Below are 17,626 nucleotides of genomic sequence, written 5' to 3'. Positions count from 1 at the left end.
AATGTCAACAATTACCTAAAAATCTAACAAATTTTATTGGTGACTATTTATTCTTTTATAAAAAAAACTAACAAAGAAAATTGATTTTTATATGTCATTTTTACTCCCTAAAATCTAACAAAAGTAAGTGATTTTTATCATGTTTTTATTATCTAAAAAATAGAACAAAACTATGTCAAAAATACTAAATTCTAAGAAGAAAAATATGGGCTTAGGGGGGTGTAAATGGAATATGGTGGCATGATTCAGTAAACTGGCGCAGGGCCCATGACAGAACTTGGCCCATCAGAGTGTTTTTTGTTCAGTTTTTCAGCCAAAAATAGCGTGCAGCATGGGCCATGGAGGGGGTGTAGACAGCAATTTCGTTCAAGCCCAATGGAATGTGTCTTGACCCAATTTAGCTTACCAATTATTCAGATTTTTATTTCAGAATTAAAGTAAAAAAGAAATTAGAAGAGAAAATCGATTAAAACGGTGCGTTTTGGGGCTAAATGTGTGTGACCTTTGAGATCTCATTTCAGACTCAACTCTCCTCCAATGCTCTCTCTCATATACGATTTCCGGCGAGAGCTCCGCCGCATCATCACCACCAAGCCGTCATCAGAACACCACGGAACCAAAACTTCTCCACATAAAACCCGCATAGAACTACTCTCTGAACCTAAATCCATCCTCAATTTCCCCTATGAACAAGCCTAACGCATGGATCGGAAGCAACCGGCGAAAAACCCTAACTTCCCCAAACCCGAAATCGAACATAAATTGAACCTAAATTCCTTCAATTATTGATACATGAAGCTCACACAACACCGTAAACAAAGAAGATTAAAGAGGTTTTAGGCTTACCGACCGGAGCAGTTCCGGTGACTCTTCAACGCCGATGACGGTAATGGAAAACCAGTAGCTCGACGCGAAATAAACGCGGAGTCTTGAAGAAGAAACTTAGCTTGAAGCAAATACAAAGACGGCGACGACGAACCCTAGGTAATTTGTTCTTGATTCTTCTCCGTCCTCTAATTCCTTCGATCCTCTTCTTCTTCTTCTTCTGTTATATCCTCATTTTTCTTTTGCTTTTTCTTGATTCTTTATGAGCTTCTGGTTTAGAATTCGTGAGAGAGCGAGTTGTTGTCGCTGATGACTTGTTGAGTGTAGAGATAGATGTTTGCTACGTGAGAGCATGTGAGTTGAGGGAGTGGCTGAAGCTCAACCGATTGGAGTTTCAATGAGAAACGCCAATGGCTTCCGAAGTGTGAGCGTATGGTAGAAGGAGGTTGGGATTTGGAGAGGACGGAAGGAGATAGAAGATGAAGGTTGGAGAGTTGCAGAGAAGATTGAGAGAGAGGTTGAAGGTCATTGTGAGGGAGATGGAAGGGAGTGATGAAGAATGAAAGGTGAGTGTGATGAATGAAGCGTGTGAAGAAGGTGAAGGGGAATGGTGGAGTTGGATGAAGAAGGTGGAAATGGTGGATGATGAAGAGAAAGTTGAAGACTGAGAGAAGATGATGATGAGGGATGAATGGTGAAAATGGAAGTGAGCGTGGACAGAGAAGAGGTGAAGATGGTGGATCTGTTATATAGATTGAGAGGGTGAGTTCAGTTAGAGAGTGAGAGATTAGAACCATTAGATTGAAAATCGGTTAGAGAAATGGAGGGTGGGGATTGAATCAATGTGGAAGGTGGTTACAGCTCTCTTTTTTCAGTTATGATTCAGTTTTTATTCTGTTTAATATCAGTTACAAATCTGTTATGAACTGTTGGTTAGTTATGAGACTCGGTTAAATGCTAGCTGTTGTGTAACTGATTTTTGGAGGTAGTTAGGATTCTGTTATTGGTGTTAGCTTTGAATGGTTGCAAAGGGTTTGAATGGCTCTGTTTGACAGTTAGAAGGTGGTTATAAGTTAGAACTGAATCTGTTAGAAACTGTCCTTCTTTCAATTTCTGCTTGAAGTTAGTCTCCCTGCCAAGTAACACTTGTTAATGAGTTAAAAACTGTTTGGAAGCTGAACACATGCTGACTGTAGACAGGACTCGAGTGCATTCGAATCCGGTTTCCCCTTTTTGTCGTGGTCTGCTGATCAACTATAAATAGAATGGCTAGTCTTGAAGGATGGAAACTGAACTTGTTTATTTTTCTTTGTGATGCTGATTTGTATTGGCTTTTCTGAATTTTAATGCAGGGGCTGGTGGCTGCCGGTTCGGGTGTTCTTGTGTGAGACCCGGTTTCTCTTGATGTGCATCAAGACATCTTTGGATCATACATCCAAAAGGAGGACGCGTTGTATTGCTTGACATGATGATAGATGAAGGTGAAGAAGCTTTAGACACCATAGGCTCACGTGCATTTTTGTGTAATTTCTATGTAATAGTATAGTGATGCTGGTGGTGTAATAGTATAATGATATGTAATATGGTTTGGCCATGAGATGTATCTTGGAATGTACCATATAATATGGCTGTTGTGGAAGCCTTAAGTGAGATTTGAATTCATCTTCCCTTCTCCTTGTTTATTCATTCAAGTATTTCTTCCATTTCAATTTCACATTCAAATACTTCTCTTCTCTTTGTCAACAGTTATTAAATGATGTGGATTTGAACTTTGAGATGTAAATGATGTAGAACTTTCTTTTGTAATTTGTAAACATGTGTGGATTTTTGAATGAATGATGAATGATGCAAACTTGAACCATATGTAAATGTAGTGAATGGATCTTCTAAATTAAGCTTCTTTATCCTTTGAATGAATTTTCGCTTTTATTTCTCAAATCAAATCCGAAACACCTCACAAGTCGTGCAACAAACAATAAGGACAATGATAATGTCTTGATCACCACACGAGTTTATAAACATCACCTCTTGCATCGTGACTTAACTTTTGTAACTCAAACCGCAAAATTTTACCTAATCTTCTCTTACTTGACCTTAGTACAAAGGCCAAGTCTTGAAGAATCCTTGAAGTATGAATATGAAGATGTGGAAAAAGTACAACCAAGATAACCTTGAAATAAGAATCCAATGAACCTCAGTTGAAGCGCAAAAGATTCAAAGCCTTGATTTTGACGTTAACTCTCAAATTCACTGCTTGAATAATAACCGGGGGAATCAAACTTTAATTTGCTATGCATGCCTCAACATCATTATGAGATCCCTGAATTTCCAAGATCCTTGATCCCATGCCCCTTTTTAGATGTTTTATTTGATGAATGAATGCCAAATCATGTAATGCCCTAATGGAGGTATGCATATGATTCAAAAGCTATAAGCCAGATGAAAATAAAGGGTAGGACAAATTTGGGGTATGACAGCAATGTAAATAGATTTGCATAAAGTGTAAATCGATTGCACCAGTGCGAATTTGGAAAAATGAAGACAAATTTTAGCTTTTGGAAGTGTTGACATCATTTGCAAGCATGGGAAGCATGACTTACCTCTTGTATTTGATTACCTACATCATTTGATCATAAATCCTCATGTGATTGCATCAAGACCATTGGATCTCTTTTTTGGCTCTAAATCCATTTCCCAAGCCTAATTCTATTTTCCAATCCTAACTCCAAACCACAAAAATTCCCAAGCCTAGCTCCTATAAATTGAGGCATTCCCCTCTTCCTTTTTCAAGCTTTGATAGCCAAGAAAACTCTTGCTCTTTCTCTCCTCACCTCTTCCAAACCCCTCACTCAAAGCTCTTGTTTCTTCCAGAAAAATTAGTGAGTCACATCTTGAATCTCACTAATTTAGAGCTAAACCTCAACATAAACACTACTTTCTTCATCAATTGTGAGAGATCAAGGCTTGTGGTTGCGTGTTCTTGAAGAAGATTCAAAGTTTGTGAAAGATTTGGTAAAATTCTAGATCCTTTCCATAATTCAAGATGTGATCCATTGTTGTTTATGTTTGATGCACCTTTGGTGCTACATTGATGAGTTTTGCTTGCTTACTTAATACATTTTCATGCACAAATTGATCCAAGGTTACAAGGTGTTTGGTTTTATGTTTAAACAAGTTTTCTTCTCTTTATTTGCTGTTTTTTTGAAAAACTGTGTTGTGTAAATCGATTTACATCTGGTGCAAATCGATTTACATAACTGGAAAACTGCGCAGATTTGAAAACAGAGTTATGCAAATCGATTTACACTCTGTGCAAATCGATTTACATCTGAGCAGAATGTGTTTTTTTGCCTTTTTTGACTTGTTTTTGGTTCTAACTCATCTTCTACTCCATTCTTTTGATATTTTCTTTGAATCACAAGTTAGAGGCCTAATTTCTCTCTAATTTCAATGGACTTAGGGCGTCGATAGGATGAGAATCCAAATCCGCAATATTAAGTGATTGAAATTATGGATGAAAGGAGCTTTTGAATGTGGTTCCATCTTTTATTTCTTTTTCTTTTGATCGATGAAAGTCTTTGATACCTTGAGAATTCTTATGGATTCTTGGTAAAGACTAGATCACTCCTTATTTTCTTTTCGTGCGGTATTGCTTTCGGAGAATGATCTACATATCATTTCTCTCGCATGCATTAGCACATAAAGTTTTGACCGGCCTCGTTGTAGGGTGATTTCTATATAAATCACTTGGCGATCTGCTTAACATAGCGCAATATTTCGTGTCCCGAATAAAAAAGATCAAATATGGAAGAAAATTGTATGCGGTTGATTTATGACTTATGGAAGTTTATCGTGTAGTCGCTATGATTTTATCAAGCTTCTGATAAATTTCCATTGAATTTAAATCCGAGAACATCCTTCACTCACCATCGATCTTCATTACTAACTTTGATAACATACTTGACAAGTTTCAAGATGGTTATCTTTAACATCTAACAATTGACTTTAATTTCCACAATTTATTATATCGCTCTTTTATTTTTCGCTTTATTGCCTTATTTTATCATTTCATCATATTTACATTCCGCTATTTTTTCTTTGTCCATTTGGACGTTTATATTCCGCTATTTTCTCTTTGTCCATTTGGACATATGTTTATGCTTCCGCTATTTTTCTTTTGTCCACTTGGGCCATACTTTACTTTTATGCTAAAACATTAATAAATAACAAAAATCTAAAAAACACTTAAGGCTCTCTTTCGGACTATTGGTTACTATACCGAGCATTATGGAGATTTTGACTTATGGACTTAGTACCTCTGGACCCTTATTCCGTTATTACACTGCTGTTATTCTGTCTGTCTGGCATTGGATTATTGTCTGTTTGTGCATGCAGGTATTTCCTTGAAAGTCCTTGATGGCTAATTCCAAGGCATTGATATAAGGACTTTACCCGAAAACAGCCGTTACTCTGCCCGATTTCCGTCAGAATTTTAATGTGCTTAATGCAAAGTGGTGCTAAAGATAATAAGTTCATCTGGATCCCCAAGTGATAATGTGGATGTTTAGTGTCGATATTCCAAAGGATGGGAAATCTACCTTGACTCATAATGTCAAGTGTTGGCTTCTTATTTCGGTTAGACCGCTCTTTTCCTTAGCTTTTATTTTACGCAATAGGATAGCCTCTTCATCTCCTCCTCTTCTTTAATTTTCAAAATCTTCTTTCTTTTTCTAAAACCTTCTTATGTTTGAAAATCTTTCTTAAAAAATATCTTTTGCCCTTAGTGGCCTTTTTCTTCAAAAAGTTTAGACACGACTAATCGTTGAAACGAGTGGCGATACCCCACAATTTTGAAAATTGATTGATATAATGAGATATTTTCCGCGTGAGAGAGCTAGTGGCACACTCGTTGATTTTATCCGAGTTGGAGCCCTTCTTTCATTTGCGATGCAAAGAACTCGTTTGTTCTCATGCTCAAGATCAATGGCTGAGTATTTCTTTCCGACGACGATAAAGTGTTTATTCGTTTTAAAATGTTTTCCCTTTTAAGCGGACCTACATTAGCTCTGACTTCTCCATTGCACCGAGGAGGTATGTAGGCACAAGGCTTAACGTCTTGCCGAGCTTATTTTAAAAATAAAACAAACCCATTTTTTTAGCACACACGACACAAATTTTCAAAAAGGTTCCTGTGGAGTACCACATATATAAGTGGTGCTTAAAACCTTCCCCTTGTATAAACAACACCCGTACCTCAGATCTCTTCTTTTTTGTTTTAAAAACAAACTTTGGGTTTTCTTCGTTCTTTTCCCTTTTCCTTTGGAAATAATAAAGCGTGGTAGCGACTTTCACTGAAATATTGAGTCGAGTCAATCCTATGACTTCAATCTCAGATTTTCCCCGCTACACTCACAAGATCACATATATGCACAATGTTCATCTCACCAAAGCAATTAAATTGAGTTTTTAAAATAAAATCGGGCCACTTCCCATTTCACCAATTTATTATATAAAACATTTAATTAGCTTTGCAACGCCCAAAACGGAACTTAAAAAGGATACAGGGATCAAAAGATACGTTATTTCAAAGTTTGGAAAAAGTTGCATACAGCAAGGTCCGCTCAGCGACCTTCAAGCGCGCTTATGCACCTGAAATTTCAACAACCCCGCTTCAAGCGGTCTATGACAGAAGCTAACCACTTTGGGACCTCCGCGTAGCGGACTAGCTCCGCTTAGCGAGCCTAATTAATTTTTGAAAAACAAACATCATCCGCTTAGCGGGCCAGGGGCCGCTTAGCGGACGTGCAATTATGCAGAAATTCACCTCTGTGACAGACCTGTGATTCAACACATCCTTCACCCAAAATCCCTTCTAAACATCGATTAAAGGTATAAAATCATCAGATACATAATCACACATCATCAAACATCAATAAAAACGGGTTTTCAAACAATAGTTCATGCAATTTCATCAATCACCCTAAACTACGGCATCTCCAAACCTAACAATCCCAATATATCCAATTGAATCAATCCATATCTTAATCAATTCTATCACCTATAATCACATAAGAGATACTAAAAGGAATAGTCCCCCCTTACCTTGATTCAAAGTCTTTAAAATTCTTTCTCTTCTTCCCTTCTCTTTTACGTGTTCTTACTCTTTCTCTCCTTTTTGCCTTTTTTTTACTCCTTTTCACACTTTCCTCTATTTTATGAAAAATAGAAATTATCTTAAGTAAAAGGCCTAACCATCACACCCCCTATTTACTAACCACAACTTAAGCCCAATAGCTCTTTATTCCACAATTTCCTAATAATTCCATTAATTAATTAATTCTAAATAATTAATTATGATAAAATTAAGGGTTAATACCTATTTTCACCCCTGCCATATCGGGTTGGTTTGAAAAACCCCCCTACCAAAAAAAAATGTTGCAAGAATTTCCCTAACAATTGAAGATTCTCTTGTTTTAAACCTTGTAAAATTTTTACTTTTAAAACCAACCTTGCCACTTGAAGGGCTCTATCATTTTGAACCCTGTAAATTTATTTTTTTAGTAAAACCAACCTTGCCCGTCATATTCCAGAGGGTTTAAAATGACATAATCTACAAGATTATAGGGTTTAAAATGACTGAATCTTCAAATGGCAAGGTTGGTTTTAAAAAGAAATTTTTTACAAGGTTTAAAACGAAAGAATCTTCAAATGCTAAGGAAATTCTTGCAACTTTTTTTTTGACATGGGGTTTTTCAAACCAACCCCATATGGCAGGGGTGAAAATAGGTATTAACCCTAAAATTAAATAATAGGAAATATGGGGTGTTATAACTCTCCCCCACTAAAAGAGTTTTCGTCCTCGAAAACATACCTCAAGTGAATAGCTCAGGATGAGAGTCCTTCATCTGACTCTCCAGCTCCCATGTAACCAATGCTATCTCTTTTCCACGCAACTGCTTCAATTTTTGATCTTCGATCATCGTAGGCAATGCCTCAACTGTCAAATTGTCTCTCACCTGCAAATCATCCACTTGGATCACATGAGACGGATCCGCAATGTATTTTCGTAACTAAGACACATGAAATACATCATGCAAATTCGCAAGCGTCGGTGGTAAAGAAATACGATAATCCACTTCTCCTACCCTTTCCGTAATCTGAAACGGACCAATAAAATACGGTGTCAATTTTCTTGACTTCAGCGCTTGACCAACACTCGTCGTAGGAGTCACTCTCAGAAACACATGATCTCCTTCTTGAAATTCAAGTGTTGTACGCCTCTTATTGTGATAGCTCTTCTGACGACTCTGAGAAGCTTTCATCTTCTCCTGAATCATCTTAATCTTTTTTGTCGTCTCTCGAACAATCTCTGGTCCAATTACCGCACTCTCACCGGATTCATACCAACACAATGGCGTCCAATTACCATACAAAGCTTCAAACGGAGCCATACCAATGCTTGAATGATAACTATTATTGTAGGTAAATTCAATCAACGGTAAATAATTATCCCACGCACCGCCCTTTTCCAACACACAAGCACGCAACAAATCTTCCAACGATTGACTCGTTCTCTCCATCTGACCATCAATCTACGGATGATAAGCAGAACTCAATCTCAACTTAGTACTCAATGCTTTCTGCATACCTTCCCAGAATCTCGATGTAAACCTTGGATCTCTATCTGACACTATACTCGAAGGAATACCATGTAAACTCACTATCTTATCAATATACAATTGAGCTAACTTCTCCATCGGATAATCCATTCTCATCGGTATGAAGTGAGCAGACTTCGTCAATCTGTCCACGATAACCCAAATAGCTTCACAGTTCTTAACTGTCCTCGGCAAACCAGAAACAAAATCCATAGATATGTTGTCCCACTTCCACTCCGAAATAAACAACGGTTGCATAGCTCCATACGGCTTCTGATGTTCAATTTTCGACTTTTGGCAAGTCAAACAAGAATAAACGAACTCAACAATCTCTTTCTTCATTCCAGGCCACCAAAACAACTTCTTCAAATCGTGATACATCAAGGTAGCACCAGGATGAATACTCAATCCACTTCGGTGCCCTTCTTCAAGAATAGTCTTTCTCAGTTCTGCAACATCCAGAACAAAGACCTGATCACCAAACCTCATTATACCATTTTCGTCAATCCTGAAATCACCTCCTTTGCCTTGGTTGATCAAAGTCAATCTATCAACTAACCCAACATCAACTTTCTGACCTTCTCTAATTTCACCCAGGATACCACTTGTCAGCTTTAGCATACCCAGTTTAATACTATTAGAAGTACCTTCATATAACAAACTTAAATCTCAGAATTGTTCAATCAAATCCTATTCTCGCACCATTAGCATAGACATATGTAAGGACTTCCTACTCAATGCATCTGCAACGACATTCGCTTTACCCGGATGGTAATTCAGCCCAAAATCATAATCTTTAAGAAACTCTAACCATCTTCTCTGCCTCATATTAAGTTCTTTCTGATAAAAAAGATACTTCAGACTCTTGTGATCACTGAATACTTCGAACCTCGAACCATACAAATAATGTCTCCATAATTTCAATATAAAGACTACCGCCGCCAACTGTAAATCATGAGTCGGATAATTCCTTTCATGCACTTTGAGTTGTCTCGACGCATAAGCCACAACCTGTTAATTATGCATTAATACACCACCTAATCCCATCAATGAAGTATCACAATAAACCACAAAAGATTCCGCCGGATTCAGCAAAATCAAGATCGGAGCACTAGTTAACCTTTTCTTCAACTCTTGGAACCCTTCTTCACACTTAAAATCCCAAATAAACGCTGGCCCCTTTCCAGTCAACTTAGTTAACGGCAATGCTAACTTCGAAAAACCTTCAATAAACTTCCTGTAGTAACCCGCCAGACCCAGAAAACTACGAATCTCTGACGCACACTTTGGCGCTTCCCACTGCGATACTACTTCTACTTTCGTTGGATCTACGGCAACATCTTTCTTAGAAATCACATGACCAAGAAAACTTACTTCCTCTAACCAGAACTCACACTTTGACAACTTCTCATAAAGCTTCTTTTCTTTTAACAATTACAATACCACTCTTAGATGTTCCGCATGCTCTTCTTCGTTCTTAGAATATATCAGAATATCATCTATAAACACCACTACGAACTTGTCGAGATAAGGATGAAAAATCATATTCATATACTCCATAAAAACACCAGGTGCATTAGTTACTCCAAAAGGCATTACTGTATACTCGTAATGAGCGTACCTTGTTCTGAATGCAGTCTTCTGAATATCGTCCGCCTTCACCCGAATCTGATGATACCCAGACCTCAGATCGTTTTTCCTAAATACACTTGCTCCAACCAGCTGATCCATCAGATCATCAATCCTCGGTAATGGATACCGATTCTTGATAGTAACCTTGTTTAGTTGTCTATAATCCACACACAACCTCATAGAGCCTTGTTTCTTCTTTACCAACAACACCGGCGCACCCCATGGAGAAACGCTAGGACGAATAAATTCCTTCTCCAACAGCTCTTCTAATTGACTCTTCAATTCAGCCAACTCAGATGCTGACATGCGATAAGGCGCCATCGACACAGGACTCGTCCCAGGAATTAATTCAATCAAAAATTCCACTTCCCTCTCAGGTGGCAACTCTCTAACATCTTCTTGAAAAACCTCTGGAAAGTCTCGTACTACCGGTAATTCACTACTCACCGCTTTCCCTTTTACTTCCATTGATGCAAATAGTATGAACATTGCAGCCCCATCTCTAACAGCTTCCTTCACCTGCTTAGTAGTCATTGCCAAATCCTCAGCACTGCTCTCTTCAGGAAAGATAACTATCTTCGTAAAATAATTAATATGAACCCGGTTGAATTCCAACCAGTTCATACCCAGAATGACATCAAGTTGTTCCAACGGAAGGCACACTAAGTCCATCCCAAACTTTCTACCAAAAATATCAACCGAACAGTTCAAACAAGCAGGAGAAGTAGTTACTGAACCCGACGCAGGAGTGTCAATAACCCTACTTCCGTTAATATCAGATATTTGTAATCCCAATCGTTTAGAACAATCCAATGAAATGAACGAATGAGTCGCCCCAGTATCAATAATTACAATTAAAGGTGTGCCATGGATGAAACACGTACCTTTAATCAATTGATCCTCCGGAGTAGTCTCTGACCTAAACAAAGCAAAGACCTTCCCACCAGACTGATTCTTCTTCGGCTTAGTGCACTGCGGGCTGATATGACCTTCTTCGCCGTAATTGTAGCAAGCCACAGTCTTCTTCATACAATCAGAAGCAATATGACATGCCTTACCATATTTGAAGCATTTCTTTTCCCCACTCTTACACTCATTCCTTCTATGTCCAGTCTCACCACAGTTGTAGCATCTAACGAGAGCACTAGAATCTCCCCCATTAGGCTTCTTCTAATCACCAGACTTTGGATTTCCTCTACCATATGGCTTACCTCTATCCATAGGCTTCTTACCCTTCTTGTCAACTAACTCGCGAGAGTGAGATGACTTCAGCTTAAGGTTATCCTCTTTGAAGATTCTGCTACAATCCACCAAATCGGCGAATCCTCTGATATCTGATACCTTGCTTAATCTCGTCCCGAATACCATTCTCAAATTTAATTCACTTCGATAACTCACCGGCTTCGTCATTGTTGTAGTTAACATAGAACTTTTCTAGCTCAACAAATTTGGAAGCATACTCCGGCACCGTCATATTACCCTGTTTCAGCTCCAAGAACTCTATCTCCTTTCTTCCCCGGACATCTTTAGGAAAGTACTTCCTCAGAAAATCTCTCTTGAATATGGCCCAAGAAATAGCTACACTGTCAGCATCCAGTTCAACTCTCGTAGTGACCCACCAGTCATCATTTTCTTCAGACAACATGTGAGTACCATACCTCACTTTCAGGTTCTCAGCACAATCAATAACTCTGAAAATCCTCTTGATCTCCTTCAGCCACTTCTGAGCACCTTCAGGATCATGCGTTCCCTTGAACAACGGAGGATTGTTCCTCTGAAAATTCCCCAATTTCCTGTCAGCACCAATCCCAGCTCCATTGGCATTCTCTCCCAGCACACCCGCAATCATGCCCAGAGCCTCAGCGATAGCATCATCATTTCTTCCGCCTCTTCCAGCCATTGATCTACTAATCATAAAACAATTCCATTAGCACCAAAAGTATCGACAGTGATAACTCGCACTAGTCGCATACAAGGGAATAACTGACACTACGACTGATTATGCTCTGATACCACTATTGTAACACCCTTCTAAACCCCGTAGCAATTAATAAAATAATCAGAGTAAAAACATGCAACCAAGGGTGCCACAATTAATTTAAAACAAACATGTGTCAATTGTCATGCCTTATAGAAACGTTTCACCAATTAAACCACATCATGTTTAACACAGCGTAAAGTATACATCACCAAATCAAAGTAACAGAATAAAACCAACACCACCGAAATAAAGTACGCAATTTAAACTCTAACTGAATCGTTCCCCAGTGTTACACTATCAGAGCATGACTGACACGACACCGAACTACTAGATGAGCTCTATAAGCTATCCTCACCGAGCAATAAGCCGCTACTCCTTAATCTGAAAATATCAACATGTAAGGGTGAGTCTCATTCACAATTAATAAATATTATGCATTCATAAGCAACAAAACATCATAATATATCATTCACCCAACTCGCAATATATTCAAATTTCCAATTATCATTCATCAACCACAAAATTTACATCACCCAACATAACACTGAAATTCATTCAATCATGTTATGACAAATGCATATGAATCGACTGACACTATGCATGTGGTACCAATAAGCCGTGGAATTACCCCACCCGACCGATCTAAACATCACCGAGATACGGCCCTACCAGCACAAATTCCATACAATGGGAATTATGCCCACCATTTATCCAAACATCGCCAGGATCCATCACCAAATGTTTATGAATGAATGCACACATATGACATACTTAAAAACATCACCGACCCGATGCACCGCATCGTCTCACCGTAGCTCACAATTTCCATCACTGATAAAGTATGCACATGCTTACACAATCATTCAATCATTTAGATATTTATCGCAATAAACATAGCAAAGCCTCAATTCATTCATCACTACACCAACACATTGTCATACTCACAAGATCACATATATGCACAATGTTCATTTTACCAAAGCAATTAAATCGAGTTTTTAAAATAAAATCAGGCCATTACCCATTTCATCAATTTATTATATGAAACATTTAATTAGCTTTGCAACGTCCAAAACGACACTTAAAAAGGATACACGGATCAAAAGATATGTTATTTCAAAGTTTGGAAAAAGATGCATACAGCAAGGTCCGCTCAACGACCTTCAAGTGTGCTTATGCACTTGAAATTTCAACAATCCCACTTCAACGATATATGACAGAAGCTAACCATGTTGGGACCTCCGCTTAACGGACTAGCTCCTCTTAGCAAGCCTAATTAATTTTTGAAAAACAAATAGCATCCGCTTAGCGAGCCAGGGGCCGCTTAGCGGACGTGCGATTATCTAGAAATTTACCTCTGTGACAGACCTGCGATTCAACACATTCTTCACCCAAAATCCCTTCTAAACATCGATTAAAGGTATAAAATCATCAGATACATCATCACACATCATCGAACATCAATAAAAACGGGTTTTCAAATAATAGTTCATGCAATTTCATCAATTACCCTAAACTACGACATCCCCAAACCTAACAATCCCAATATATCCAATTGAATCAATCCATATCTTAATCAATTCTATCACCTATAATCACATAAGAGATACTAAAAGGAAGAGTCCCCCCTTACCTTGATTCAAAATCTTGAAAGATCTTCCTCTTCTTCCCTTCTCTTTTACGTGTTCTTGCTCTTTCTCCCCTTTTTGCCTTTTTTTTACTCCTTTTCACACTTTCCTCTATTTTATGAAAAATATAAATTATCTTAAGTAAAAGGCCTAACCATCACACCTCCTCTTTACTAACCACAACTTAAGCCCCATAGCTCTTTATTCCACAATTTCCCAATAATTCCATTAATTAATTAATTCTAAATAATTAATTATGATAAAATTAAATATTAGGAAATATGGGGTGTTACAGTATCTGCTTCAACCTCTTCATCTGATCCAGCTTCCCTTTCATTACCAACCCCATCTTGTTCTTCTTCAGCCCCAACAGTAAAGTCAGCATCCTCTTCCATTTCCAAAGAGCTGATTAGCTTCTCAAGGATCAGCTTCCTTGTTTCCAGTTCCTTGCATGTTTCTTTGAGCATTGCAATTACTTCATCTTTGCTTGCGTTTGAGCTTCCCTTGGATGTCTCAGCAGAATTCATGACAATTTCAGGAACATGAGTTCCTTGAAACAGTTTATAGTGAAAAGACAGGCTACTTTCTTTCTTGCAAACAAAGTCATTTTCACTTAAGATACTAGGATACTCGTTCAAAATGATACCACATATAAGATATGGGAAAGAAATAGGGCCTTTCACACTGAAACTTCCTGCATGCTTCATTGTTTGATCAAAGATGTAGGAGCCATAGTCAAATTTTGTCTTGGTTCCAACATCATATGAATTTTCCCAGGACAGTAGCAACAGTTGATTTGTGGTTTGTGGGTACCCAGTTGGCAGATCCAATCTTATGGAGCATGGCATACTTTATGCTGAGCTTGCTGGCAGATAGTTTTCCCTTCAGGGGCCAGCTATTAACCTATTTTGCAGTGATCACTTGACACACCTTGTTATTAGATACCTCCAGCTCAGGTTGAGCCTCATCAGATCTTCCTAGATAATTGTTGATAACAATTGAGGAGAATGTGACACACTTTCCTCTCACATACACTTTTCTAAAATCCTTTAACTTTCTATCAGCACAGTCTTCTGATAGATTCACAATGAACTCCTTCACCAGCATTTCATAGCACTTAGAGAAATGAGTAACAGTCTTCATCAGCCCAGCTTCATGTATCAGGTCCATGATTTCCTTACTCTCAAGAGCATTTTGAGCCAACTCCATTTCCAAGGCCAACCTCTTCTGGTAGACATATTTCCACCTGTTGACACTAGAAGGATAATGAAAGGAGATATTATCAATAGGTACCTCAGGCACACTAGCAGCAAGCTTGCTAGTTGTTGGCTTCTTCCTTAAAGGAATGTCTTGGACATCAGCAACTACATCTGAGTCAGAGTCAGTAATGACTTTAGCCTTCCTTTTCTTGGGGACAACCTTGCTCCAAGATTTGGTGGGGTCAACAGCAGCACTTTTAGATACAGCTTTACTCTTAATGGGACATGTAGAAGTGCTTTTTGGAATTGTTTTCCTCTAGGTAGGGCCATTAGGGGTGATTTTAAGAACAACCTTCCTCTTGGGAGGGCTTTGATCAATAACCTTCTTCCCTTTCCTTGTCATGAGACGTTTTTCTATGCTAGGGTTCACATTAGCAACCAAATCACTGTCAGACATATCATCAAGATTAACAACATTTGTACCTGCAACAGCTTCAGGTCCAGCCTCAGTATTGTCATTGACATCCTGAGTAACATCAGTATTATCTTCATCTTTTTGAACATCATCATCATTCTCTTCCTCCTCAGCCATTTGTACATCAGCATTAGGGGTGTGTACATAATCATCAGCCATGTGGGCATCACCACCAGACATGTGGTCATCATCATCATTAGTAGACTTCCCTATGATATCTTCCCTAGGTCCAGCATTGGGTTCAGGGTTTCGATGAGGCTCATAAATCACATATTGCAGAGGGACGGATATCCCAGGAACCTTATGCTTTTCATCCAAGATCCTCGTAACAAATTTAACAATGGCATTGTGGACATACTCCGATCCTTTCTTAGTTAGGTCTTCATGAGCAGTAGAAGATGAAGGGTTAGAGACCTTACCACAAAAAATTTCTTTGAGTCTTCTTGCATGTGGGTGTGAGTCTTCTTCATAGAAAGATCATCAGCAGTCACCATCTTCAATAGAGAAACATAAAGAACTTCATTAAGGTTGATAGGTTCAATTCTTGGAACGGATTCAGGAGCAGCGATGGGGGACATCTTCTTGGGAGAGGAAGATTCTGAAGATTGAGACATTTTTTAGAGCTTTGAGAGGAATGCAGATTTTGTTCTTTGGGAGTAGTTGAGAGTGAGGAATATGAAACAGTTTAGTAGGTTCTTGATGGAGAGAGAGTGTGAGAAGAGGTGAGTTTGATATGATTGCAAAAGAGGAGGAAACTTAAGGTTTTTCCCAATCAGCAACCACTTCAAATATGAGTCATTTAAATTGTCCAAATAATTATCCCCTAATAACTTTAATTGCTATAATTCCTTATAGAGACATATTCTTAACTTGCCCCTCAAGTTTTTAAATTGAGTAACATCAAGAGCCTTTGTGAAAGTTTCAGCTAGTTGTAATTCAGTGGATACATGTTCTAAGCAAATCACTTTGTCTTCTACAAGTTCTCTTATGAAGTGATGTCTAATATCAATATGTTTGGTTCTGCTATGCTGAATAGGATTTTTGGATATGTTGATGGCACTAAGATTGTCACAATACAATGTCATGACATTCTGTGTGACATTGTATGCAGTCAACATTTGCTTCATCCAAACTAGTTGGGAACAGCTACTACCAGCTGGTATGTACTCAACTTTAGCAGTAGATAATGAAACACAATTTTGCTTCTTGCTGAACCATGATATGAGATTGTTCCCCAAGAAGAAACATTCTCCAGATTTGCTTTTTCTATCATCAGCACTTCCATCCCAATCAGCACCGCAATACCCAGATAGGATAGGTTCACACCCATGAGAATATAGCATACCATAATCACAAGTCCCATTCACATATTTGAGAATCCTTTTGACTTGATTTATGTGACTCACTTTGGGTTTTGCTTGATATCTAGCACATACTCCAACTGGAAAAGCAATATCAGGTCTGCTAGCTGTTAGATACAGCAGGCTCCCTATCATACTCCTATTTAGACTTTGGCCAACACTGGTACCACCTTCATCTTTAGATAATTTCAGATGAGTAGGTGCAGGTGTTCTTTTGTGGCTAGCTTTATCATTTCCAAAATTTTTGACAATATTCTTGGCATATTTGCTTTCAGAAAAGAAAATGGAGTCCTCCATTTGTTTAACTTGCAGCCTAAGAAAATATGCCAGTTCTCTAACCAAACTCATTTCAAACTCAAATTGCATTTGATTGACAAAATGTTTAACCATCCTATCTAACATCCCACCAAAAACTATATCATCCACATATATCTGAGCTATCATGATTTTTCCACCTTCATCCTTCACAAAGAGGGTTTTGTCTATCCCTCCTTTCCTGTAGCCATTTATAGTCAGAAACTCAGTCAATCTTTCATACCAAGCTCTAGGAGCTTATTTTAATCCATAGAGGGCCTTTCTTAACTTGTATACATGGTTTGGAAGGTTAGGATCAGCAAACCCTTTAGGTTGTTCCACATATACTTTCTTATTCAAGTATCCATTAAAGAAGGAACTTTTTACATCCATCTAGAATAATTTGAACTTCAAGATGCAGGCTACACCTAACAGCAATCTTATTGACTCTAGTCTTGCAACAGGTGCAAAAGTTTCATCAAAATCAACCCCTTCAACTTGAGTATAGCCTTGAGCCAGCAGTCGTGCTTTATTTCTAGTTATAACTCCCTTTTCATCAGACTTGTTCTTGTA

The 17,626-nt window shown here is 38.2% G+C and overlaps 1 protein-coding gene across 1 annotated transcript; it reads right to left on the bottom strand.

The window, feature by feature from the left end:
- Positions 1 to 14,627: 14,627 nt before the first annotated feature.
- LOC131658428 (uncharacterized) lies at positions 14,628 to 16,012 on the bottom strand. The gene is made up of 3 exons (XM_058927722.1): positions 15,818 to 16,012; positions 15,306 to 15,704; positions 14,628 to 15,239 (listed from the first exon to the last, which is right to left on the bottom strand). The coding sequence occupies exons 1-3, from the start codon at positions 16,010 to 16,012 to the stop codon at positions 14,628 to 14,630; spliced, it is 1,206 nt and encodes a 401-aa protein (XP_058783705.1).
- Positions 16,013 to 17,626: the final 1,614 nt, after the last annotated feature.

The sequence above is a fragment of the Vicia villosa genome, linkage group LG3 (assembly GCF_029867415.1).
Source record: "Vicia villosa cultivar HV-30 ecotype Madison, WI linkage group LG3, Vvil1.0, whole genome shotgun sequence".
In the NCBI taxonomy this organism is placed as follows: Eukaryota; Viridiplantae; Streptophyta; class Magnoliopsida; order Fabales; family Fabaceae; genus Vicia; species Vicia villosa.
This window is presented reverse-complemented; position numbering and strand designations above follow the sequence as displayed.

Excerpts from the sequence above, each read along its gene's own strand:
- LOC131658428 (XM_058927722.1), bottom strand. The coding sequence starts at position 16,012 with ATGTCTCAATCTTCAGAATCTTCCTCTCCCAAGAAGATGTCCCCCATC. Across the intron at positions 15,705-15,817 it reads ACTCAAAGAAATTTTTTGTG|CATAAGGTTCCTGGGATATC; the intron begins GTAAGGTCTCTA and ends TTGGATGAAAAG. Across the intron at positions 15,240-15,305 it reads TGACAAGGAAAGGGAAGAAG|AGGAAAACAATTCCAAAAAG; the intron begins GTTATTGATCAA and ends GGCCCTACCTAG.